Source organism: Acipenser ruthenus, chromosome 5 (assembly GCF_902713425.1).
Source record: "Acipenser ruthenus chromosome 5, fAciRut3.2 maternal haplotype, whole genome shotgun sequence".
Taxonomy (NCBI): domain Eukaryota; kingdom Metazoa; phylum Chordata; class Actinopteri; order Acipenseriformes; family Acipenseridae; genus Acipenser; species Acipenser ruthenus.
In genome coordinates this window covers 71449334-71476389 of record NC_081193.1, presented here as the reverse complement: position 1 = coordinate 71476389, position 27056 = coordinate 71449334, and the positions used below count along the sequence as shown (strand labels likewise).

The 27056-nt window shown below is 36.2% G+C and overlaps 1 protein-coding gene across 4 annotated transcripts in view; it reads right to left on the bottom strand.

The window, feature by feature from the left end:
- Positions 1–27056, bottom strand: part of LOC117402889 (ubiquitin carboxyl-terminal hydrolase 34) — a 76344-nt gene that overhangs the window by 37392 nt on the left and 11896 nt on the right. For 3 of the 4 annotated variants that reach the window (XM_059024454.1, XM_059024455.1, XM_034004490.3), the window contains exons 3-28: positions 26144–26564; positions 22590–22640; positions 21899–22048; positions 21702–21769; positions 21156–21348; positions 19963–20024; positions 19619–19700; positions 19356–19448; positions 18990–19115; positions 18471–18600; positions 17054–17184; positions 15717–16363; positions 15125–15333; positions 12195–12310; positions 11333–11460; positions 10400–10489; positions 10201–10296; positions 9358–9440; positions 7767–7921; positions 7544–7657; positions 7183–7282; positions 6579–6738; positions 2348–2474; positions 812–959; positions 609–709; positions 323–532 (exon numbers count right to left, since the gene is read on the bottom strand). In XM_059024454.1, coding sequence (XP_058880437.1) covers positions 323–532; positions 609–709; positions 812–959; positions 2348–2474; positions 6579–6738; positions 7183–7282; positions 7544–7657; positions 7767–7921; positions 9358–9440; positions 10201–10296; positions 10400–10489; positions 11333–11460; positions 12195–12310; positions 15125–15333; positions 15717–16363; positions 17054–17184; positions 18471–18600; positions 18990–19115; positions 19356–19448; positions 19619–19700; positions 19963–20024; positions 21156–21348; positions 21702–21769; positions 21899–22048; positions 22590–22640; positions 26144–26564 — 3991 coding nt within the window. The remainder of the gene's footprint in view (positions 1–322; positions 533–608; positions 710–811; positions 960–2347; positions 2475–6578; positions 6739–7182; positions 7283–7543; positions 7658–7766; positions 7922–9357; positions 9441–10200; positions 10297–10399; positions 10490–11332; positions 11461–12194; positions 12311–15124; positions 15334–15716; positions 16364–17053; positions 17185–18470; positions 18601–18989; positions 19116–19355; positions 19449–19618; positions 19701–19962; positions 20025–21155; positions 21349–21701; positions 21770–21898; positions 22049–22589; positions 22641–26143; positions 26565–27056) is intronic. The other variant, XM_059024456.1, reaches the window with a different exon arrangement.

Genomic DNA, 27056 nt, shown 5'->3' with positions numbered 1-27056 from the left:
TTGAAGTATTGGTTCTTTTATTTATGTTTGATAGGTGATTCAGTATTCCTTTATATAATGCTGTCTCCTACATATTTTATTTTGTTATGTTTTCGGCAAAATATACAATAGGTTTTAATGTCCTTAAATGTGCCTATGATCGATTTATGTTTATTGCGGACCAAAATGTCAGCTACATTTGCATTTATATATATATATATATATATATATATATATATATATATATATATATATATATATAAAAATTAGGGGGTGATCCACATCTCACGTACAAAGCATTAGACAATATAAGCCAGCGTAAAAACCTCAAAATGTGTCATACCTCAGTGTCCTCCACAGATCTCTCTCCAAAAGGGGGTTTAAAGGAGGCAAGCATCTCCAGCAGGTCAAACAGTGTGGTGAGGTGGGGTTCTTGTAGCAGTAACAGCATTGGAATGTTATCTTTCTGAGGAGGAGGCAGGCAGGAGGCTGGCAGCTGAACCCCCTCTCCTTTCCGCTCCCTTCTTGGTGCACCCAAGGAAACAAAGACCATCTGCAAAATTATACGAATAAAGGGTTATAATAAAAATCAAAGTAAAAAAATGCTTTCAGGTTACTAAAATAGTCACCTGCATATCTTTAAATCCCAGTTCATGCAGTGTTTTTTCATCATAATCAGTGGTCAGCTCATGTCCAGAGGAAATCATTCTCACAGGTCCCATCAGGCCACCTGAAACAATGAAAAAAAAGTTGCTGTTTTTTCCCTTGGATTGATTAATAGAATACTGCCATAGATAGAGAATTCAGACTCATTTCTTAAGGTTAAACGCACCAGGAAAGTCTCCTTGGCGGCTACTTTGCCCAAACTCCTGAAGTTGGGCTTGCTGGTTCATTTGCTCCTTTTGCAAGTTCTCATACCAATGGGTAACTTCGGCTCTCAGGTCCGCCACCTGATCACTTGGATACATCTCTATAGTCATCTGCAAATTAAAAAGGAAGTGTTTATTTTCTAGATATTTTCTTTTGTAGAAGAAAAAACAAAACATAAAAACACACAAGTCAAACATTGGGGATTAGAGATGTCAGCATCATAAAACTCTATCATATGTATATTAGTGTTGTAAATTGAACCCTGACGTTGACATCGATTATCGTGCAAATTCTAATGACGATTATCGATCATAAGAACATAAGAAAGTTTACAAACGAGAGGAGGCCATTCAGCCCATCTTGCTCGTTTAGTTGTTAGTAGCTTATTGATCCCAGAATCTCATCAAGCAGCTTCTTGAAGGATCCCAGGGTGTCAGCTTCAACAACATTACCGGGGAGTTGATCATTAGAGTTAAAAGTAACATTAAGTCCTCTTTTTATAGAGCACGGTATAAAAAACTCATTCAAACAAATTCCGATGTTTTAAGACATGTTTGATAAATACATTGTCATTTAAATATAGCACTCTGCAATTTTCATAGTCCTGCCGTCACTAGCCTTTGCCTCGTTTTGTGTAAAATCTGACAAATTTCCAGTGTAAAACATAACGGTAAAGTAATAAAAAAAAAAGAAAAAGAAAATCAACCCCACTGTCCAAAGGATAAAAAAAAACAAGGTTTAAAAACTACATTAACATTATGGCCTATTCACATGGAAATAATTCTATCTTTTTTTTTGTTGTTTTGTTTTTTAAATTTGCTGTTGGTTACAACTTATGAATTACGTGGCCCAGCTTCTGCTAGCGAAAGCAGCAGTCCCTTCCAGTGTGCCACGGCTGCAGGAGATGCATTTCACTTTTTGCTGTCATATTTTAAATCAAAACTTTATATGACTTTGCATAACCACTTAGATTTGCATTAACAGCCGCCAATAACCACTCTGGGCTCTCCTCACTGATTGGTAGATCTGGGCATCCGGGGCGGGTTTAGTATCCTAGGAGATCAACTAATATTGGTAAGCGAGTGAACATTTTGCAAGTGTCCAAAATGAATTAAAAAAAAAAAAAAAAAAAAAAAAATCTACAATAATTACTGCAGCGGATCGTGTACAATAATATTTACACAAGATTTTGCATTCTACTGGTGGCAAACTTTTGTACAACCTGCAATGTTTCATTGGATCACATACGTCAATAACTTGTCAAAGAATAATATTTTCCAGTTGTTAAAGAATAAACAGCTGGGAAAGATGTTGTCAATGTACAGATACCTTTTTTCATCCCTCAAATTGTAAAACTGTAGTGTGAAACACAGACATCTCCTTTGCCCTGGGGACTATTGAAATGGTTGCATGAATAAAACCCCCAAATACACGAGCAATGCTTTATATAAAAATGTAGATAAATGACAGGTATTAGGATTTTACTGTAGTTAGTTACTTTGTCAGGGAGACCAGCTGGTTGGCACACAATCCTCAGGGGTAAAGACTGCTTGTCACTGAGAGCCTTCAGGTGGCTGCTGATTCCTTTTCCGTCAATCTGCCACTGTCTCAGATGATAAGCAAACCTGGAAATAAAAAATAAATAAATAAATAAATAAATAGTATACAAATGTGGACATGACATGCCTTCCAACCAACAATGTATTTATGTATTTCTTTAAAGCTGCCTCTTCTGTTTCAGTAAGGGTATAACGTAATGAAAAAGTCCAGTTGAAACAAATTATTAGGTTAGCCATTACACACACACAAAAAAAAACCAGTATATATTACAGTCAGCACTCACATATCCGTTCCTATAAAAATGTTGACTTCACTGACAGTTAAATGAGCGTGCTGCATATCTGATTATTTCATTTTTGCCTGTTCCAACCCTTATTCTTTTTTTCAGGGAACACAAAAAAGATACAAATGTCAAAAATACATAGCTGAAATTACATTTTTAAAATAATTAGGCTTCCATTTAGACTGTAGTGTAGTTTATTTTGTTGGTACAGTACTAGATTTTCAACACAAGTAGTATTTTAGTTCAAAACGATAGGATTCTGAAAATATCACTTGCCAAAAGAGAAGACTGTGGACATGTGGACTAATACAGTACATACTTTTATATCCAGTATGTATTGTAGCAGTATGTAAAATTCCCCATTAACAACCTAACAGCAAAATTAAATCAAAATGTTACCAATGCACAGAACTGCGTAAAACGCAGAAAAGGCAATGCAATTTAGCAAAAGATTAAAAAAGCAAGACCAGTTTCCAGAATTATAACAGTATCCAAAGTCAGTATTCAAAATTGCAGAATATAGTGCTCGATAAAGCCCTAATGTCAGTTCACTTGCAAATGAAAATGCACAAAAACTGTCTGGCAATTGGCACTTATTGCAAATCGGTGCCAGCTGCCTATTCCTGTATAAAAAGACAGCAGTCAGTCTGCTCAAGACTGCCAAGCAGAAGGAAGCAGAAAGCTACGTGCTCTGTTTCCGAGCAGTCACAAAAGTAAGTACACTGTGTCCCTTGCAACGCTGTACTGCAAAGTTTAGTTTGCTTGTGTGTGGTTGTTTTGGCAGGTAAACAGCTTAGCTGTCCTGTATTTAGTGAGGTTCTTGTTTTTATGTAAGAAGTTAGGCTTTTGTTTATTTGTGTGTTATTAAAAGTGCGCATCAGCGCTTAAAACCTCTATTTCGGTGTGCTGGGTATCATTTTTAAAGAGCAAACTAACGTGAGTGAGTGCGGCTCTGTTACAATATATATACAGGCTAACTTCATTATAACGAACCCCCCTGGGACCTGGAGAAATGTTTGTTATATCAGGGTGTTCACTATAATAGGGTCTGGCAATTTCCGGTATGAAAAGTTCTTTCAAGACAACTTCACATTGATCAACATTTAAACTGTATATTTAAAAGAAAACAGTAAAGAAATGAAAAATTAGCCTACCAAGGTCTTTGTTTTCACTGAGAGAATAACACACTCACACTGGAGAACGTTCAGTGTCAGTCACTACCGAGATCGTTTTATCCAGGTAGATTTTGTAAAAGTGATCTTTCTAATAGGGCTAACTTCCATTGTTGCTTGGATCATTAAAAAATGGGGTTCGTTATAGTGGTTAGACTGTGTGATATATAAATAAATAAATAAATAAATAGATAAATAAATAAATAATAATGGGGATTGATTTTATTCTCAATACAAGGGTGGTAAAATGCAACTGACATGTATCTGGGTAACGGATATCCGAGTGCTGACTGTATTATAAATCTGTGAACAAACAAATACGGGATATTTCTCATTCATCGTTCTGTCTTGCCTAAGTTGGGGAGATGTGTGTCACAACAGATTCTTAGTGGGCTCAGCTATTCAACTCCATTTTGAGGAATTATATTTTCATGGGTGAAAGTGGCCAATGATCATTTTGACTGAAGGATTTCTTTGAAAGAAATCTTTTGGCCGGGGGTCTGGGGGCCGCATAGGCTCCTCGGAGCTCTAGGGTTGTATATGCTCACAGATGCATTCTGAGCCATTTTGGACCACTTCCAGAACCAAATTTGAACTTGACTTTGTAGAAAAATAAATTACTTCTTTACAACTTGTAATTTTACCAGATGGATCAACCTGATAAATCACACATGAGGCTAGTTAACAAACATAGTTTTTGAAATGTTACTCAAATCTTTTACATGCATGCCCAATTCACATAATATACATTTTATAAAACCTCAGCTGCAAAAATCATATACAATCTCTGCTTAACTCAATCAGATATAGTAAATACAGGGTTCATACAGTTTTTCAGATACAAATTTCAAGGACTTTAAGGACACCGTGTATATATAAACTCTGGACCAGTAAACTTCCTTATTCAGTAACAGAGTCAGTTTTGGTACCTGTAGGTGAGTGTTTCATTCTAAAAGCAGTACAACAATTCAGTGTTTTAATCTAATCTATGTCAGCAGAAGCAAGTCCAAGAATTGTGTGTGTCTCAATCATAGGCGCCTAACTTTATTAAAGTAGGGTGGAAACTGAAGGACTAACTGCGGAGCATAGACAGGCAAATATATATATTTTTTTCTTTTTACAATTAAAAGACACTAAGAAACCAAGCAAACCTTGCTGTTGTGAGTACAGCTTAAGTAATTGCAAAGCAACAAAATTGGGCAGGTGTTTCAGCATAAACTGTTCAATATATACTTTCTGCTCATGCATTAATTACAAATATATGTAAGCAACACCAAATAGCACAACCAATACCAAAGGCATCTCTGAACAGTGCTACACCTAGAATTCCCACACACAGTTTATTAAAGGAAAGTGTTAAACAAACAATGATAAGCAAGTACTCTTCTTTTGAGGCAAGTATTCCCTAAGTTAGGCAGTTCAAAATATTTGCCATGTCAGAAGCACTGGTTTACTATTAAGGACCAGTCAAGGAGTTGTTTCTTGTTTTATACCACTAAAATGGTCTAAGAAATCCTCTAAGAAACTGCATCTTTGCCTTTGTGCTTGCTTCTAAATAAGGTCCACTGAGTTACAGGGCAAAGTTTGGCCATAATAAAATAACTTAAAACAATAATGTAACTACTGTAACCAAGTCATTTCTTGCTAGTTTTAAAATATTTATATTTTTTACTTTAAATATTAACACATGTTTTGCACTTTCTTCAGATTGGGTACATTATTTTATATCTTTAACAATGGCTGACAGTGTGCAGAATGATGGGGAGAGTAATATAAGCACAAATATTTTAATTACCTTACAATTTCAGGTACGTGCCTTTAAGGTAAGATAACACTGGCTGTAAAAAGACTGCAACTTTGTCGTTTTTATAATACACAAATAAGCGCGTACTTGACCTGAAAAACATCTTAAACAAGGCAAGCAAATTCCTACTTGGTTTGATTGAATGAGTAGTACACAAAAAGCTTCAATATGAAAGCTGAAAATGTATTTCAATAAAAGAACAATGACACCTTTTTAAATTTTGAAATACCACTGCTTCAAATTATTACTAGTGCTTAATAACAATTTTATTTAAAAGTTGGTGTTGAACTTAAACCCGTTCATGGTCCCGCAGCAACATGAACCTGCTAACGTCTGGTTCTTTTTTGTAATGCATATGATTTAATTGAAAGACAACAACAACAAACTAAAACTAACAACTACCTAGCCTATATTTAATTATATAATCATTTTTGTAATCTCCACAAACTGCCCAGCATCGTTAGCACACCACTGCTAATGTTAGCTGCTGTAAATATTGCAGTGCCGACTATGGGTCAAACCAATGTTTGTGTAGGAAGCGTTTTATTTATTTATTTATTTCATTTTAATTTTTTATATGTTTTATCAATGTCAGAATAATAGCATGTATACACAGAGATAAAAAGAAGTAGAGGGGCAAAATATATAGGTTTGCCTCCCCAGTGCCCTATGGGTTAGGCGCCTATGGTCTCAATCAAGTTACAGTTCAACAGAAGGGGAAAAAAAATTACGTACGTACAAAATCATTTTACAGTTTTCCACGATATATATACCCCACCCCACCCCCAAAATTGGATTTTTTTTTTGTTTTTGTTATTAGATTTAATATTTTGATAAACGCTGTTTGGTACAGCAAGTGTCTTGTATACCTCAACAGACACTAGGACACTTTGTATGAAGAACATCTTACCGCCTCCTGAATGCTTCCAAATGAGTTTTTAGCATTAAGAGTCCCCTCTCAATGATTGTTAGGCTGGAATGAGGGTCCTTTTCAAGATTTCCCGATGCCATCATCAGACTCTCCATACACTTGCTGATAAATTCTTGTTCCTTCTCAAGACCAGTTTTCCCTGAAAATAGTTAAGACCAGACAATTACAGCTTGTAACATAATGTTTCCATATTTTCAGGGACCACAGACTTTTCTAAACTGATAAACCTGTCTTTTAACAAATATACATATTTTTAACTGTAAAGAAAGTCACCTACTCATCTTGGTGGATTTACAGGTCAAGCCAACTGCAACCAAAAAACAAAAAAGACAAAAACAAAACCAAAAAAAACTAAAATATACCTCGTCTTTGAAAACTGGACCCTAGATTGTTAATTGTGTAGGCTGTTATTATGCAATAAAAATTACAAGTTAACACATTATAACAACAAATAAACCTGCAAGATCAGATCGATAAAAGCAGGATTCTTTGATAATAATCCCACAAGATCAGTTTGCATATAAAGAATATGGCCACAATCAACACCACTGCTTGATAAGAGCTAGTGGTAAGTAATGCTTACCATTTATATAATAGGAGTTGATATACTGAATGGCCGCTCGACTGACATCAGCTGACTGAGCTCTCAAAGCAATGCCCCAGAGTTGGTCCATACCACACAGCTATTGGATGGGGAAAAAACACAATATTTTGTATACTATAACAAATAAGCACAAGGTAAAGGAGCTGTTCCGTTCACAAGCTGAGCAAGCTAACATCTAAATTAAAATCATTCACTGCAATTTCTTATAACAATTACAGTGAATCACAATAAACGTTTACAGCAAACATGATACGAAACACGTATCTTTTCATTTATGCATTGTGATCTACGCAAAAGAAAATATGCGCAAAACACAAAACTGGATAACCTCAATCCTTACCTCACAGTTCGAGCCACTGTCATAAGCACTAGTAGCCAGACGGGCTAAGTTACATAAATGCTGGAACAGGTTTAGGCCAGTCATGCTGATGATTTCAGGTTTCAGTTGAGGCATCTAAAGGGAGTAAAGAATAAAAAAATTTAAAAAAATTAAATTAAAAAAAAGTTTCAAATCTGTTTATATGCAACTGCTTCCCCTCCCCACTTCAATATTGAGATCTTACCTTTTCCAAGAAAAGATGCTTGTATGTTTCCATTCCCATTGCATGCTGGTCCTTACTGCGGACTTGGTTCAGAAACCAATGTAAAGCATCATCATAGCACTCGGAATCTTCCACTAAACAGTGCCACAAAATATCCACCTGTTCCAAACTGAGCCCTGCAAAAAGGGTAATAAACACAATTCAAGTGCAGAAATGAAAAAGGACCTCAGCTTTTAACATAATGGTCACAAATTAATATGAAGTTCAGACGATTGCATAGAAATAGCATCTGAAAAACAAATGTTTTGTTATTGTGCAATGATTTATGCAGTGAACATACCTTTTCTAGTAGTCTTAAATTAACATCATCAGCTTGTTAGGTTACAGTCTCATTTCATTAAAACAGACTAAAAGCTGTATCCCACTGCCGTGGCAATTAAGCTCTTTTTCGTTGTTCTTATTCTACATTTCTTGAAAGCAACTGTTCATTTTAAAGGTACATTTTTACACGACAGTACTCAGACACGCTTGATCACCGTCACTCCTGTCATATTTAAATTTCCTGTTGGTGTTAATACAACACCTCTGGGCATCCAGTCATTTGTAGTCGATCACATTGTTACCGTCCTTCTCGCACCTCAGTTTTAAACATGTGATAAGCAGGCTTTTTTTTTGTATGTATGTATTTTTATTTAATACCGACGTCCTAGTGTACTCATAAATACTGACACCGTTTTTAAAGGGCGAGTCAGTAGTTTTGGGATTACAGGTGCCTCTGGCGACTAAATCTAAAGACAGCTGCCAAAAGAAAGTTGGTCGCATATGCAACAACGTTTAGTCAGTCTGGAGCCTCATTATTTTCTCGAGTTTGTTATTCTCTGGGTTGTGTGCTGTACCAAGCTTTAAAATTACCATCAGTGGACGATGTTGCACTGTGGGTATTATCAATCGCTTAAATAATAACTTAAAAAAAACATTTAAAAAAAATAAATCAGTTTAGTGCAGGTTTGCGTATTTTAATAAGTTACCATTGGGTCCCAAAATATATGCGCGAAAGTAAAAGTACAAGTTTTAGTAATTAAAAACATCCAGTAGCCGACATGTGTTAATGTTGATTGTGCTGTTTGTTCAGTAACTTGTTCTTTCATCAAGCAGAAAAAAAGTTAATTACATACTTTAATACTGTATTTACATATTTTCTGGTGGATTGATTTGGAACACAGATGAAACAGCTTGAAAGATAATATTCAAAGGTCCTTTCCTGGAGATTAGGGACCCCATGACCAGTCTGATTAAAGGAAATCTGTGATCCATTTTCTATTCTTTATTTCACAACAGCCCATTTTTCTAATTTTGTATGCACAAATATGACACAAATAAAAATCTACTAGCAGGGCCTTCAGAATGAAGCAGAGAAAAAAAAAAATGGTTCTGGACCCAGGCTGTTTTGATCAAGAACCATCAGGACATTAGTTGGGCACCCAATTAGATGCCTGAACCTGCTGGAACACCTACTCACATTTTGGTGCACTGTGCAAACCAATACAAAGCTATGGGTTTTTTGCATGGTCATTTAAAACAAGTATTAAAAGAACAAATGTATAAAACTCACTGAAGTGGTCTGGCGAGCCAAGTGTGGAAAAAACACAGGTCAGGAACTGCAAGCGCACCTGTACTTCTGCACTGTGACCATACCTATATGCAGGGAAGGGAAAAACAGAAACATTTGGTTTAGTAGCAATGAACATTCAAGGTATATAAAAACAATGCATATGAACTTGAATTTCTTTGCATTTCAAAATGTACAGTAATAAAGTAATAATAAAATCCAGGTCATAATATAAGTGGAATGGTAACTCTAATGAAACTGTTTGAAGTAAAAAAAAAAAAATGTATGCATGTTTCACAGTACAAAACCCCATGCTAATTTAACATCAAAACTGTATATTATAACTAGTGCATCGAAAACCAGGATTATAGTCCAAGCTAATCTCAGTAGAATGTTATGGCTTGTACAGATCATTTAAAGTGCAATTACAAATTGATATGTTAAATTTACCTCAACTATAATCTAGAGATTAACACTTAATTTAAACATTTTACACTTCATTTTAAACATGTTATTCACCTCATGACTGCAGTATAAGCAAGTTACCCACTTTCTTGGAAATGCTAACTGCATTAAAATGATCTGATGAGCTTCTTTGGGTGATTTGTGAAGGTTACATGACAGTGCTGTGGCAATAATCTGATGATTATCTCAATTATTCAACAGAAGAAAAAAATATTTAAAAATAAATAAAATAAATAAATAGTGACCTTATGCTGAAACCTATCAAAACATCACATAGAAATAATTAATGCAAAAAAAAAAATCAGAATAAAAATACAATCCATGTATCCTGGTGGGTTTTATTCAGATTATGAAGAAAGAAATAAATGCATGCAAACTTACAGTGCAAATTTGTGTAGCTCCTCCTTTACTTCTTGAATGTAGTGTAGAAGGTTTTCAAAAAAAAGTTTCATCATGTGTAACTCCTTCTCAGCCCACCTGTAGAATTGAGAGGAAAATAAGGCAAGCAAATAGTTACTATTGGCATGTACAAATGCTTACATTCAGGTACTTATTTCAGGAAACTGAAGAAACAACTTACATTGTTATCCAGTGTGTGTCGTAACTGCTTCCAAATTGTTGAAATGTACCAAATAGCTTAGGAAGGAGACGGAGAGAAACCACCACTGACCTGAAAAAAAAAGCATTTTTTTCTATAACATGTGAATCATAAAAGGTCACCAAATAAATAAACTATTCCAGGGAGAACATTTCAACAGCAACAGGAGACTGTACACCAAGGCACACACAGTTACTTATTGGAGGCCGTTGAAACAATAACGACTTCAAAACTCAAACTTCAGTACAGGAATTGCGACTTGAAAATAAAATACTATTTTTTAAATAAATTTAGTCGTTGCCAATTATTATTTTCTCCCAATTTAGAATGGCCAATTATTTTTTAAGCTCAGCTCACCGCTACCACCCCTGCGCTGATTCGGGGGGGCGAAGACGAACACACACTGTCCTCCGAAGCATGTGCCATCAGCCAGCAACTTTTTTTCACACTGCGGACTCACCATGCAGCCACTCAAGAGCTACAGCATCAGAGGACAATGCAGCTCTCGGGCAGCTTACAGGCAAGCCCGCAGGCACCCGGCCAGACTACAGGGGTCACTGGTGCGCGGTGAGCTGAGGACACCCTGGCCGACCTAACCCTCCCTCCCCCCGGGCGATGCTCGGCCAATTGTGCGCCGCCCCCTGGGAGCTCCCGTCCACGGCCGGCTGTGGAATAGCCTGGACTCGAATTCGCGACGTCCAGACTATAGAGCGCATCCTGCACTCCACGCGGAGCGCCTTTACTGGATGTGCCACTCGGGAGCCCCAAAATACTATTATTCTGAGAAGAATTAGAATTGAGAGCCAAATACAAGTACTGTTTTAAGCAATCACCCTGAATGACTGTACTCGCATTAATGCCAGGGGCTACAATTTAAACTTTTACTGAGCTTGCCAAGTTGTTACGCCAGCTTACCGATGGTTAGATAAGTTTTCTAAGCAGCCTTCAATGAATCTCATTCGAATCTGTCTGTCAGTGAACCAGCAGACCAGGGAACATAGCAGCTTTTCAGCTTCGTTGATCAAGCCTTCCGATAAATGGATCTATTCGATACAAATTAAAAAAAAAAGTCTCATTATGACATTCTTTTAAATCTATGGTGGCATTTAAAAATAGAAATCAAAATAAGAACAAAAATAAGAATTACACACACACATTATATATATATATATATATATATATATATATATATATATATATATATATATATAAAATTGTGTAGTGATTTGTGTAGAACTTTAACTGTTATTTGGCATCCTGTTTTGTAGTTAATTCACTGGGGTAAAGTAAGTCCTAAGCCCTACACAACATATTCTTTATTCATGGGATATTTTTCTACTTTAACATGTTACATATTGTAAAATTAAGGCACACACACAGGGGCCATGCCCCCCTGCCTGCGTTCTGAGCAATATGGCTTTTATTACTTTTTGAAAATGAACGAATATCTGAAAGAATATTTAAATTATGACTGAATATCCGAACACGAAAATCCTGTGTTTGTCCCAGCACTAATATAGACAGATAGACAGATGGATAGGAGACAGACACACACACACACACAATGAAAGCCCCACTATAACTTTACATTTACATTTTGTGACAAACTGTTTAGTCATTCATTTCGTTCACACTGTCATTCAGTTACTGCAGGTAGCTTACAGGTTTACAAAAAAAAAAGCCTTTTCATTTGATTTAAACACACATATTACACCCAGAACCACACACACACACTATAGTTTAAACCACTTTCTATAAATTGTGTAAATAAACTTACCGCATCTTCATCCTGAACCAAGTCCCAAAGGAGAGTGTTCCCTTTTTTACAGACATTATCCAAGTTGATGTCAGTGATTGCATTGCCAGTATACTGGTGTTTATGAACTGCTGGTCCTGTGGAAAATGAAAACATTACGAACCATTGAAAAGACAGAAACATTCACAATATCAGTTCCTTTTCTTCCCCTTCCCTTTTTAATTCTATTATAAAGAAAGGTGGTATGAACTTGTATGACCATGCCCAATGCTAAAAATGTCTTTGTAACATGTGCCAGAACTTTTTTTGCTCCAGACTGCTTTCAGGAAAATCAAGGAAACAGTTTTTGCCAAAACTCTGATTTTAATACACATGGGTGTTTTTGTGAACAACCATGGGCTAAGGGGAATGGCATCTCTGATAGAATGGTTTGCAAACATGAAGCAAAATTGACATGTGGAAAAATGATCACTTGTTGTAAAGTGGAAGTACATATAACATTAATTACTATTAGGATACCAGAAAATAGAACACAGCCATGTACAAAATAAGTCAATATCGTGTATGTCCAGATTTGAAATAAACATCCCTCGAAAACAAACTTCTCTCCTTAAACCTGGATGACTAGCACAATTAAAGCTGACAGAAAATCAAATCATACATACAGATATGAACTCAACTGCAAAGCAACTTTTGCAAAATATAATGCCTTATATATATATATATATATATATATATATATATATATATATATATATATATATATATATATATTAGTATTAAAATTTCAAATCAGACTCTCTTTGCTGTAATAGTAAGTAAAGCACCTGAAGACGCTTCAAACATGTCATAACGTTTATAAACATCACTTGGCATCATTGCTGGCATTAAAATAAGCAGGAAAACTTAATTATATTACAGCAGTCCAGAAACCAAATGTCCAGCACTGTTGAGAGAATCATATTTACAGCCTTCCACTAACACTGTAGTTCAGTCTCATTATCTTATTGCTGGCATTACAATAACAAATATTAAACTGTTTTAGTAACAGTCCAGTAATGTCACGTGAGAGTAATCCTATTTACAGTACAGTAATCCGTTGCGTATCCGCCCGTCGCATATCCACCTAACCATTTATCCGCCATGATCATTCTCAGCAACGTTAGTTTATTAGTGAACAAAGATTTGTTCAGAGACTGTAGATCCTACCAATGTTTTCAAACACTGTTGTATGTGCTCCGTGCGATGCCATTGCTGGTAGTGTCACGTGAGCTGTTCGGCGTGTTGAGAAGTAAATAAATCCTGTTCATCTGCAAAGCGTATCAACTTCAACCTCCGTCTCGCTCTCCTGCCTGTCACTCAGCAGTGAATGCACGCATCCACACGGCAGATGGCTACTCTGTCACAAGCATTAATACACTGCATCTTTCTAATTTAGGGGAGCTCCGTAATAAAAGCTGAATCTCAAAACAATAATTGTGTGAAAATAGTAATTATTACAGCTGTATATAATGGTTTGTAAAACAGGATTAATTTATCAGCAAAGGAAAGCTTTTACTTTAGCTTAATTATGAATGCACTGCAACTCATATGTGAAAGAAACAACCTGAACATTAACCCGCTAGAATTTTTTTTAATTTAATATTTTTATATTAAAATTTATATAAATAATTAATTAGCATTCAATATTGATCCACTTCCGTCTTGGCTAGCTGAGCATTCACCTTTCTATTTACCTTTCGCACACATGGGAGGGTCTACTGAGCTACATAACCAAATTGGTCTTGTGTTGATACAAAAAGGCTGCCCTAAGTCTGTTTATGTGCCATCGGCTGCCTTAAATCTCAAGTGTGAATGGGGTCTTACATGTTTGCCAGCACTTTAAAACAGTTTCTGATGCAGAAACACTTCTAAATTTAAGATGCCATCTAGATTTATGTCAGCATAAAACTAGCACTAGAACTTAGGCCCAGTGTCAGTCCCCCAGAGTTTTCGTTTAGTATGCTGGTTTACTATAGCCTGTTACTATAATGTTACTTGAATTCACTATATAATGCAGTAATCAGACAAATTAAACTAATTTCAATACATGCACAGTAAATTAAGCTACCTTAAATAAATTTACCTGCTCAACTAACATTTTATTTTCTTTCAATACTTTCTTTAATAATAATTAATTTATTAGGTCTAAACAAACAGTAAATTTAACAGACGTGACAATTTTTTGCATATGCCTGCTAGTACTAGCACCAGCAACTTTCATCTACAAACCTGAACACCCAGAACAAATATGAAGCCATGGTTATCCCTATTGATGGCAGTCAAAATCAATCAGGTAAGTCTTGTCATAACTTCTGATTTATGTTGCCATATTGAAATAATAAACGGATGTTAATAAGAACCGTCTACATGCAGCAAAGTGTGCGATGAGCTCTAGAAAATGCTGCAGGTTTAGTGCCGAGACTGCCAATGCTTTTTCATTGTACAAAAAAAAAAAAATCAGTTTAGTTTTTGTTTCGGTTTTATCTTTTGCCGGTATTGTTCGGTTTGGAATTTTAACCATATGCTGGTAATATGAAGACTATCTCAAATAGACATGAACTTAAGGGCAAGCTCGCATTCCAGGGATGCATAAAAATCCCATTGGCAGGGATGGGGTTAAATCTGTCCCTGCCAACAATCACAGGTGTGGCCATTCTCCAATTAGGTAATTGAGTGCTAATTGGAGAATGACCACCTGTATACAAGGGAGGAGAAATCTTTGTTTGGGTGGGGAGTTTGGCAAGTGTTTTTGACCTGTATTGTGATATCTGTTTTAAGGTGAAGGTAAATGCCCAGTCAAGTGATTAGTGTTTTGTTTAAACCTGTTATTTGCCCCTAGAGACAGATGCCCTGCCAGCACCCCTAGAGGTAGCTGCCCTGCCACAGTAACAATTAGCTTTTTATCTTACCTTGACTAAGGTGCTCATGGTAGATTGATGCTAAATTAGGCAGGTGTTGGAGGTGAGATGTCAGCTCTGCGTGGGAATTGATTTGTACCAGTTCCTCCTCACAGCCCGACTCCTCCCCATCAAAATCAGCCATGTTCTTCTCAGACTTTGCACTGACTTGGGAGCTACTGCAACTCACATCATCAGCACTCAGCATGTCGTCAATGTGTCTGCAATGAAATGGATTTTCATGCATTTAAAAATCAATAATGAATTCCTCCCTCACTGTCCTTTTCTCAGTTCATATTAAAAGGCATCAAATATCCCACCTTTAATTGAATACATACCGGTACATTTAAAAAAGAAAAAGGATTCACATATTCCCTTTGGACTGCCTACAACCTTGTTAAATTAACTGTCAAGCAGGGTCACAGACAAACAAGCTGGGAGAATTGTGATTTGAAGACAGGATCTCTTATGTAGTTATCTATTCTTTTCTTCTGCTCTAATAGAATAAACTAGCCTGAAGACACTCCAGCTGAACTAATTTGTGCAAAACAAGAGCTTACATAAAACCTTGCAGTTTAGATGCAGAACTACAGCAGACACATACCCCTCGTGCGCATGGTGGTGAGGATGATGGTGGTGAGGGTGGTGGTGGTGATGCTGTGGACCAATAAAACGCCTGCAGTTAAACAATTCGTTGCCAATCGCCTCGCCCAGGAAGTCACCAGGCCGTGAAATGCAAGGGTCTTGGGAGCCTTGTGATAACTGAGTCGAGCTAATTTCCTCAGCCATATCATGGTCGGGGTCTTCTGGGTGCGAGCTGGCATCCAGCAGTCGCATCCTACTGTCCACTGAGGACACAGCCTCAGGATTAAATGGAAGGTCCTTGCCTGTACCACTGTTAGTCCCTGACCTGTCTGTGGCACCCTGAGGCTCCCCAAGACAAATTGGGATTGCGTGGGATTCCAATTTCCTCTTCCTGAGCTCAGGGTTCCTGGACTCTTTCTGAGGGCTACGTCCCCTCTCTACCTCTATCTCTTCCTCTTCCTCCTCCTCCTCTTCTTCTTTCAGGGCCTCACTGTCGGCCATGTCCTCGGAGTGGACCTCACTCCCTGGGCTGCCGGCTGATTGGCTGGCGTGGCTCGAATTCACTTCGTTGCTGGAGCCATCGCTACGCCCGCTGCTGCTACCTGGACCACTACTGGCATCTTCCCCACTGTTAGCAGTCTCGTCCGAGCTGCCCTGCATGGATTCCTGGAGAGAAAGAAAAAAAAAGTGTAGTATATATAGATACAGGTCACAGGATACAGATTGTGACGTGTCATTAGAAATCTAATTTATACTACAAACATGATGAAAATAAAAGAAATACCAATATGTAAACAAAGTGTATTGATTCAGTAAATGTCTATACATTAATTTAAATGTTTTCCAAAAGTTAGCTTGCTTATGGTAAAACCTGAAAAGCAAAGAAAAACTAAACTAGAAATGTTTTAGTGAACAAAAACAAAGCATACCTAGTAGTATAATCCAATGGGTATGTCATAGCAGATGAAATGGTTTATAAACATTTTTACAAAAAGACTGCATCATAGACTGCCATCCTTTTTTGTCAATTGATATTCTAACAGCACACAATAAATTCAACCAGCTGGGGCTAAGATATTTACAACATGTCTGTAACTAGGCCAAAATAACTGTAAAGTAAGCATTTTTACACTCCACACTTCCTGGAACTGTTTTTACACAAGTTTTCCACCACTGCCTTACAACCTAGGGTTTCTAGAAGTCTGTGTCAAGCACACATTTACAACACTTTAGTTTCAAGAATACACACAAATGTTCTGGCTTTCATAATGTTAATACGGGTACATAGAGAAACAAAGAATTTCTATACTGGCTTATTAAGCCATTTGAGCATTACTTTGAATACCAGCATCATACCTCTGTGTCAGAAAGCCTCTGCTGCACACGTTTCGCTCGGTTCATGATCTGCTCATCCATTTCAATGTCACTGCCGCCGCTGTGATGGGTGTCACTGTTATCACTACTCTCAGGGCTAGCAGCAGGGGAGCCTAAATGAAGGCAGAGAAAGTGAGAAACAGAGCCAGATGCTAATTCCAGACTGCTTGCACCAGCAGAAAAACATGCGCAAGTCATTTATTTTTTTATTTTTTTTATTTCAGAGCTATTCTGGAGTAGCAGAAGTAAAAGTGGATATATTCTTTACAAATTAAAATACTGGGAACAGAGGCACTAGCTGCATTTTAAAATTTAAACCCTGTTTTTCTACACAATTTAAATTTCATCTCAAAGCTGCAACCCAGTAACCAATCAAGAGGGACCGACTATCGTTTCTTTATCCTAAAAAGTAGTAGTTACCGAAGTGGGGTAAAATAAACTGTCCCCCAGCTGATAATCCCCTCAAACCCTGCTGGAGCACAAAGGCCAATGCAGCAACCCCTGTGGGCCCCCAGCCAAGGCTAGCAAACTGGTGCAAGCCGGATTCAAACCACACTTCCATGACTCGCTCTGCACTCTGAGTCTCAAGTTATAATCAGGGATCCCAGTTTTCCGCAATAAGAAAAAACAAAATTCTCCGATCTACGTTACTCTGCAATTCAAATAAAAGGCTAGTTTTTACAGGAAGTATTTACTGGTACACTTTCAAATTCAAAAGAAGTTACAAGCTCACCAGAGTGCCATCAATCAATAATCTAAACAAACGTATCATTTTATTACTAACACGTCTGTGTACTAATAAAAACCAAAAAAACAGTATTTATATTAGTTTATCTCGAGTTAGTCTTTGTCACCTGGATAGTTATTGCCAAACTCATTGACCCAATCTTTAGGGGTGATTTTTATCGTTTGGCATCTTGAGTAGTAAAAACGCACTGAAGTAAACTGCAGCTACGTTTCAGCATGAATGTGACGTGAGTGTGTATCGTTCATGCGGTTTTAGTAAACAAGTACGTTTGCTAAATTTAAAGCAAAATTGCCTGTGTTGATGATATATATGTTAAGTGTATTGATTTGGTTATAAACAACCAAAACAATCTGTGTTTTTCCACGTTATTCCGCAGCAAACCGATTCCTAGGATCCCTGGTTATAATGACTTCATTTTTGAAAGAATTACTTTTCAGAACCAAGTTAAAACTGGTTAAATATCCCATGCCTAAAGCTACTTTTTAATAATGCTTTCCAACTGCCAATGATGCCATCATGTGATCGCAAAATGGAAAGACAAAGGAATTTACAACTCTCTCTGGGTGATCGTCTAAACTTACACAGTGAATGGAATACACATTTAGAAACAGCAAACTTAAATTTCTGACGCACACTTGGAATTATACTAACCTTTTTTATTTCCCATGGGGAGGTTTGTATTCAGCAGAGAAGCAAAAGAGCTCTGCTTGGACAGCTGAGCCTTGGCAGCCAGTGCATTGTTCCAAAGGGCTTTAATAAGCATTGAAGCCAAATACAAGGTCTGTGAACACAGCAACATGAAATTATCTCTGAAAAGATCTGCATTAAATCAAGTTAGGTGATACCAAGATCACTAAACTGCCAGTGGCAGTACTTTGGAAGCATTGCACTACTGTCTTAACCAAGTAGGATACAAATGAATGGAGCCGTTGCTCCAAATACAAGAGTCTTGCCAAAGATTATGAATACAAACTTATTTTTATTATTAATAAAGAAAACAGAACATGTTTATTAAGACTGATTCATGTGGGATATGATCAATCATTTTGTCCAAACCAAATGATTGATCATATCCCACATTTTCTTTGTCAGAAAATGTTAATTATTAATTGTAAGATAAGATTACTTATTTTGACTCTCTGCACCACTTCCAAATGTACAAGTACATACCTGCTCAGTATGTGCACTAGGGTGAAGTGCTGACACAAGATTAAGGAGGTGACGAAGTGGCACAGGGTCCAAGTTCTTGATCAACGACGGAAATAAATCGTGGATGTATCGACTACAGTGTTTCAACTGGAAAAACAACAGTTATAGAAACTTTGCAAACTTTAGTTGCATATACAAATAAGTTTTTTTCTCAACAATTGTTCAATCTCTACAAGAATATCTTATTTTTGCATTTGAGTTCATAGTGGACAGTCATTTCTACTATTTTTAACTTCCAAAAAGCTCTGCACCTTTGAGCTGCACCAACTGTACTCTACAAAAATACATTTCATATATTACAGTATTTAGTTTCAGTTTGATAATTACCTGAGCTGCTGCCCAAATGCAGTCTACGTGTTGAGTGCTAAGCCTCCCTTCAGCAGCGAGAAAATTCAGGATAACTTGGCATTGTTTAATGATCTGAAAGAACAGCATTTTTTTTTTAACACAAGTTGCAATTGCAAAGTGGTATACACTGTATGAAGCATGCACTGTATCATTAACAGTTTCTGAAATAAGTGGAGGTAAAAACAATTGTGGCCACAGAATAGTTCATTTTAATTGAAAAATGCCAATATGTGGACACTTACCTCAATGTGCAAATTTGGTCCAAAGATATGCTCAACAACATTGTTATTGATTAGCCAATCTGCAAGCTCCTTTGCAATTGATCTATAATGTAAATCAGTTTGCAATAAATACAAATGTATAGTATGAACACTTTTCTACAAAAAAAAAATCAATTTATGCAGTTAAATTCAAATTGCTTTTCCCAAAGGAAGAATATTAATTGCTTTAAGAAATATTCCTTGGAACAGTTTACTATAAAATGTTCTAAAATATATCTGAGAAACAGTAGTTCTCCAATAAATCACTCATTGAATTATTTTACAATAGCACCCTAACAATTCATTTCTGTTATAATAAAACTTACGTTTCTGTGTCCGACACTAGCGATTCATTATTACATACATCATTGAAGGTGTGTAGTTGATTCTGAAAGAAATATGAAAAGTATTGTAAAGAAAAGAAATATAGCTATATTACACAAGAAATTGAAGTTATGTGTATTAATTAAATAAGGTAGCCTTAACTCTCCAATAAAGATGTTTCCCTGAACTGTGAAAATGTGGTCTACATAAAAAATTGGTTTTGTTTAGTTTCAATTCTCATTCAAACAAGAACACCACCATTGCAAGTGTTCTCTGAGCGTCACAGCGCATCACTGGACTTTGTTGTTTTTATCTGCGTCCATCACAACCCTGTTTCTGCTGCCTCCGATTAAGGATTGCTACGGATTCATCTTCTCTACCGGTGTGAGCAGCAGCGTGTAAGGACTTCGGGAAAGGACACTGGCTGTTTTGGAGCTGTTCTGTGTTGTTGTTTTATTAGTTAGTTGTGTATTTTAATTGTTTATAATTCTTCATTTGCTTTTATATGTCTGCTATCTTTTCATATGTCATTTCTCTCTGTATCCTTATTTTTTCCTTTTTCTTTTTCCTTCTTATTGGAAATATTTTTAAAAAAATGTAATTTATTATTTTTATATTTTGTTTAATTCCTGCAAGTTGCTTTGGATAAACGTGCCTGCTAAATAAATAACAACAACAACAAGTATGTTAAGGCAGCATTACAAAGCTGACTATTTCGTATTTAATCAAAGACATTTCATATTGATTTTCATATTGAAGTACAGCGATTTACAATGCAGTGATTTACTGTCTTACTGAGAAAGAATTCAAACTCATGAATCTTCTGACTTCAAGCTAGGATTTCCTCTTTTACAATCAAAGATTAGATGGACAATAATTCTAATTTCAAACTTTACTAAACCTGCTTCCGATCTTGTCTCAGGTATTAGTAAAATACTGAGTGTGCACCAATGTTTCTAAAAGCAGACAGTGGTGTCTCCTCTGTCCTAGTCCTTTCACATGAAATACATCAATCTAATTTTATAAAACTTTGTTTCCGTTTAGTACTACTAAACTTCATAGTTTCAACCGTCACCAAAAAAAACAATTAAAAAGCTTGTAAGAAAAAACCTGTGCTTTAAAATATGGAAATTTTTTCACTGTACTTTATTATAATTTCTTTCCTACAAATTAAATTCATTTAGAAAATACTTACAGTTATTTGGCTCAGACCAGCCAACCGCATTGTTAGAGTGGGAGACATGAAGTATTTGAAAGCAAGATCCAGGCTCTCTTTGTCAAAACACAAAGCGGTGTCCAAGGGCTCCTTAACTGTACTCCACATTAAATCTGCCATGTTGCGAGCCGCACTCTGCCTTAATTCCTGATCCGACAGTTTACATAAATACCTGGAACAAGAATATAATATCTGTCAAAGCACATAGTTCTCCTCTCCGCTGTGAAGCCCAAAGGTGCTGTACTAGAGGGCCTCCCTCAGTTGTTGGAACAACTAAAGCAATTTGCCCTTGTCTGCTCCCATGTCATTTTCTTTTACTGCACAGAAGAGCATAATTTCAGGTAGTAGGAATCAAAACACCATAATTGGGTTAAAAAAAAAACAAATGCTTAAAATGAATACACATCCAAGTTAACTAATTCCCTGTACATTGTTCTTCATACAACATCACACACAAATATTAATACCAATATACTGTATCATACACAAATATCACCCACCATTAATTACTTGTAGACATCTTACCTTATTACATAGGTCCGGAAGGGTATTATATGCTGCATAACAGCAGGTATATGCAACCATATTCTGATCTGTTAAAGAAAACACACCAAACCAGTTCATTAAGTGTTTGTAGAACACTGTAGTGTATTGTTTTGATAATCTTCTGAATGGAGTAGATTTTCAACACAGAACTATAAAATGAAGATGAAGTTACTCACATTTGATACAACTGTTATAAAAGCATGTGCTATTGGAAATGGCAGAGTTTCAGGGGTTCCCGATTCAAAGCAATCCTTCATGAGTGAAAGGCCATGCTTGCCACAAAAGAGGCAAACATAACGAAGCAAGTGCAAAGGTACTTCTACATCCTGGTAAAATAAGAGGAGAAAGAGTTTTATATCAATGCAAATATTTATTATTCAAAACAGTAAAAAAAAAAAAAAAAAAAAAAAGACAAAAAAAAGATTCCCCATCTTTAGCAGTTTGAACCAACTTAGAAAACAGTCAAAACTGGAATGAATACATTAGAACAGGGGTGCCCAATCCTGGTCCTGGAGGGCCGATGCCCTTCTGGTTTTTGTTCCAACTGAACACTGAATTGCTTAATTGGACCAATTAAGCTTCTAATAAGTGCTTGATTGGTCCAATTAAGTAATTTAGGGGACAGTTGGAACAAAAGCCAGGAGGACACCGGCCCTCCAGGACCAGGATTGGGCACCCCTGCATTAGAATATATTCACTTAAAAAAGGTAATATATAATATAAATATACAGTTCAAGTCAAGTAAACAGAGAGTAATGGAGGTGTAATCAGTGTACATTTCTAGATCACCACGTACTGTTACTATACACCATAATTATTACTATTGGATCAGCAATGTGACCTACATATACAATAAAATGTACTTACATTCATGTCACAAAATGATCCTAGTATATTGCTTTCTTGAGCTGAAATATCCTGAAATAAAAAATAATACCACTTGGTTTTAGATGCATTTCTGTAAAATAATTTGACATTTTTACACTTTTAGGCAAACCCTAAACAACTTGCAGGAAAGAGCTGTTAAATTATTGGTTTGAGTACTAGTTCTAAACCACTTCTCTCTGAAAACATGCTATTACATTTGCTTCAGAAAAGGGTGCCATGACATTAAGCAATTACTTTGCCCCTTTCACAATTCAAATGATATGAACAGGACATACACAATCCAAATGTTTGAAGACTAATACAGATACATCATGCAAACTATGCATTTATCACATGACCTCATACAGGTTTATTAATGGATCTGCACTACTAACTAGAAACTGGGTATTCATTTAATTTGCCTATTTGTCATATGTTGATTAAAAAAAGGTGTCTTTACATTTAAAAGCATAAAATAGTTATAGAATTGTATCCTTTGGTCTTCAGTATTAATAATAATAATAATACATTTATTTTTATATAGCACCTTTCATAGTGGACCACCATCACAAAGCGCTTTACAGAGGTAGGCTGTGAACTGTGCATTATTTGCAGTCACTTACAATAGGACATTGATTTAACATCTCTTCCGCAGGATGGAGCACAAGGAGGTTAAGTGACTTGCTTAGGGTCACACAGTGAGTCAGTCAGTGGCAGTGGTGGGATTTGAACCGGTGACCTTCTGGTTACAAGCCCTGGACTTTAACCACTGGACCACACTGCTTCCTTAAATTATGCAATTTGTAAAAATTGTAGATTTCTTACACATTTTCTCTAACGATAAACAACCATTTGAATGAGTCGTGAATCAGTGTTGAATTAAAGTACATGCTGCTAAATTAATTCCAGTAAATCATATCTAATATATATTGCTATAATTTAATTGATTTCTGATTTTCCTATGTGTTACTGTATTATGGTAAAAGTAATTTTGATTTTTTTTTTAATGGTAATTTATTTGAAGCTGTTAGAGAATAATAATTTACCAAACAGTCATTGCAGATATTTCAGTGCTCTACTACTTCTGGTCATAGGAAAAGCAGTGATTCGTCCTCAAATTTGAGACAATGTTTAAGATTCTGGGAGTTTGTTCTTTTAAAGATAATAGATTGCAAACATTTAGAATGTTTCAGTGCAACACATTACCGAAAGAAGGTTCGAACCTTCAATGGTACTCATTTGCATAATTTACTGGTGACGTCACCGCAGCTACTTGTTTATATTTGACTGAAAATCCTATTTTACGTGTAATCCACATAAATGGAATAAAACATTCACATGTAGTTTAAAAATACGTTATATAAAACAGTAATCATGTTTTTATAATTTAAATAAAAATACATGTAATTGAAGATGTTTGTGATAAACACAGTAAGCTTGCACTGCACAACTGCAGCGGCAAAACAAAGCTTTATTTAACAGTCACCGTTTCAAGCAGGTTATCAGTCACATTTTATACTACTAAAAATATTAATAATAATAATAATAATAATAATAATAATAATAATAATATGAACTTACACTTGTCAAATGACCCCAGAGATTGGTTATACCTCCATTATACAAGTCACTTGCACAGTTTGCACTCAACTTTTTTTTTGTTCGTCTGGGCATTTAACAAAAAAAATCAGAAACAGAAGGGTTTCGAGACATTTCTTTCAATATAGCTTACGCTATACAACGTTTTGCATGTGAGGTGGAGAATGAATAACACTAGCTGGAGGGGGGAGGAACCGACGGTGCAGTTTTCGAAATTAAAATTATTCGTTTTATTTTTTATTTTGTATGTTTCAAACATATTCTACCATAGCACTTTTCTTACACTGTCTTGTACACTAGATATTCAGTACATATTTTACTAAAGCACTACAACCGTACCGCCCCAGTGCTTTGGATACTATACCCTGCTCCATACACGGCAGCGGCACCATAGAGTTGCTACGTATAACGATTTTGTAGCGGATTTTAATACAACAACTTTTGTTTACGTAATATGCATTATACAAATCAAAAGATCGAATTTTGCATGCGAGTGACATTTAATGTGTGATTTATAGTATTCACACATTGTCAAAGAGTTTCTGTTAACAGAAAAGAAAAAAAAAAACGTCCGACGAACCTTCAAAGGGTTAAACAATCTTCGAACCCCTGGATAGGGAATGAACCTTCGAACACAGCCCTATTTATTAGTTACATGTACTTTAAGCTATACTCCTGCAAAACTGCATTTTTTATTGCTTACAGGTTTATTTTGGAATACTAGAATGACAAATCCACTATTGACATTCTGGAATATTTTTTACAGGTAAGCGATAAAACCATGTGTGACCCTCTAAAATTTGGATTCACTATATGTTTGATAAGCACACATTTGCTTTCAAGAGATACCTTGTTGTGCGGACGTGTGAATACAGCATATATGCATCGTCTTGCTTTTGTTTTGTTATACGTGCTTTTAATCACATGACCAGGTGCCAGTCAGATTTACAATTTTATTTTTAAGCAGAACAGACTTAAATCATACCGAATTCCAGAATAGACAGTTTCCGGATTGTATTATTATTATTATTATTATTTGTTTATTTAGCAGACGCCTTTATCCAAGGCGACTTATCACACCATTAATTTCAATAGGGATTTGTTTGGGACCCAAAAATTACACTGAATTACACAAAATGCTGGTATGTAGAGGGGCTGGATTAGACAGGTTTTACTGTAGCAAACAAACCAGTAAGCCAAAAAGCCTTGGAGACAGTGAATTGTCTAAGGAGGTTCCCATCGAGCCAATTAGATAAAACTGTGTGTAAAACATTGGGGGTGGGACATTAGTTTCCCCAGTTACGCCTTGCTTACTAAATACTTGATATCCTTGTATAGACCATTGTCCCATCAAATTTATGCAAATTATTTAAATGAGCAAGTCAACTCAAGAGTAGTGGAATCCCCAAAATGTTATCCGTGATATTTAGTGCCCATAAATCCCTGAATTATCCTCTCTTCAAAAATATTTAATTAAGCAAAACATCAGCGGTGCAAACCCCCCAGTGTTATTTTACCTTCCTACCCCTGAATGTTGCCCAAGTCTTGGCAGTCACCATAAAACGGGCAACCAGCCTCCCACCTCCTAGCATCACAAACTAGCAAGGTGGTTGAATATTTTAAGTCACTGCTTGAAAAAAACACAAATTATCTCTCTCTCTCTCTCTCATTAGCTAAGCTATATTAAAAACATGAAGTCACAACAGAATAAAATGGCAATTTAAAAAAAAAAATCCTAACAAATGTACTGTTTACTTGAATAATTACAAAGCACTTCCTGAAGAGGACAAAAGGTTAGTCAATCACCAGCCACGTTTATCCACCATTCATAGCACACGGAGCAACAAAATTATGTTAATTACACTTAAAATAAATAAATAAATAAATAAATAACTTGCATTAAAAGAATGCTATTTGAAGCAAGCATGTTCAATGTGAAGTGCAGTACAGCCTACCTCTATTGTAGGATGAGTGTTATGTTTGTACGCAGTATATAAAGGAAACTGGATCTGAAAGATCTTTGCCACACATAACAGCAGCTTTTCTTTCTCCTCTGTATTCCAAGCGCTAAAGGGATCAGGGCTCTTTGAAACATCCCCCGTTCTCCCACAAGCCTTTGAGCTGTCCGGCTTGCTCTCTGTTGTCTTTTGTCCTTCAGTCTCCCCATCTTCTTCATTGGAATCTCTTTCCACATTAACAGGTTCATCACTCTGCTGAGTCACGTCTGCCCAATCGGAATCAGTATCATTAGTGCAAGACTTATAAAGCTGGTCCTGAAGCGCTTGAACCTGAGCGACTACCAAGTTTATGAGTGCATAAACCACCTGGTTAAAGACTTCTAGATGCTTGTATTCCTTGAAGCAACACAGACACTGCCTGTAGACAAAATCACATGTATTTAGAAACTAGAGCAAGAAAACAAAGTAAAAAAAAAAAAAAAAATGATGTTCTTGGACTTGAATTACAGCATTATGTGTAAATTGTTACATCTAAAAGGAAATTGTAGATAGCATGTACCAATACAACAAAAGCGTGAATAATTACAATTTACCTGAACTAAGCTACATTTGCTATACATAATTCTACTGTACTGTGTAATTAAGCAGAGCCTCACATACCAGAAATTCCACTTGTCTCCATGGAGAGTTTAATAGAACACACCTGAGCCTGTTACCCACTGTGGCTAATCAAGCTTGTAGTAAAACCTGGAATGGGTGAGTCTTATTTTGATCCCTGAAGACCAGTAATGGGACTAACAAATGATTTAAAACAGTCACTGTTTAAACTGTAACCAAATTTATGAAAACTAAACAAACAGAAAATTATACAAACCACCAGGAATGGCCCTATTTTAAGGATTTAAATGAC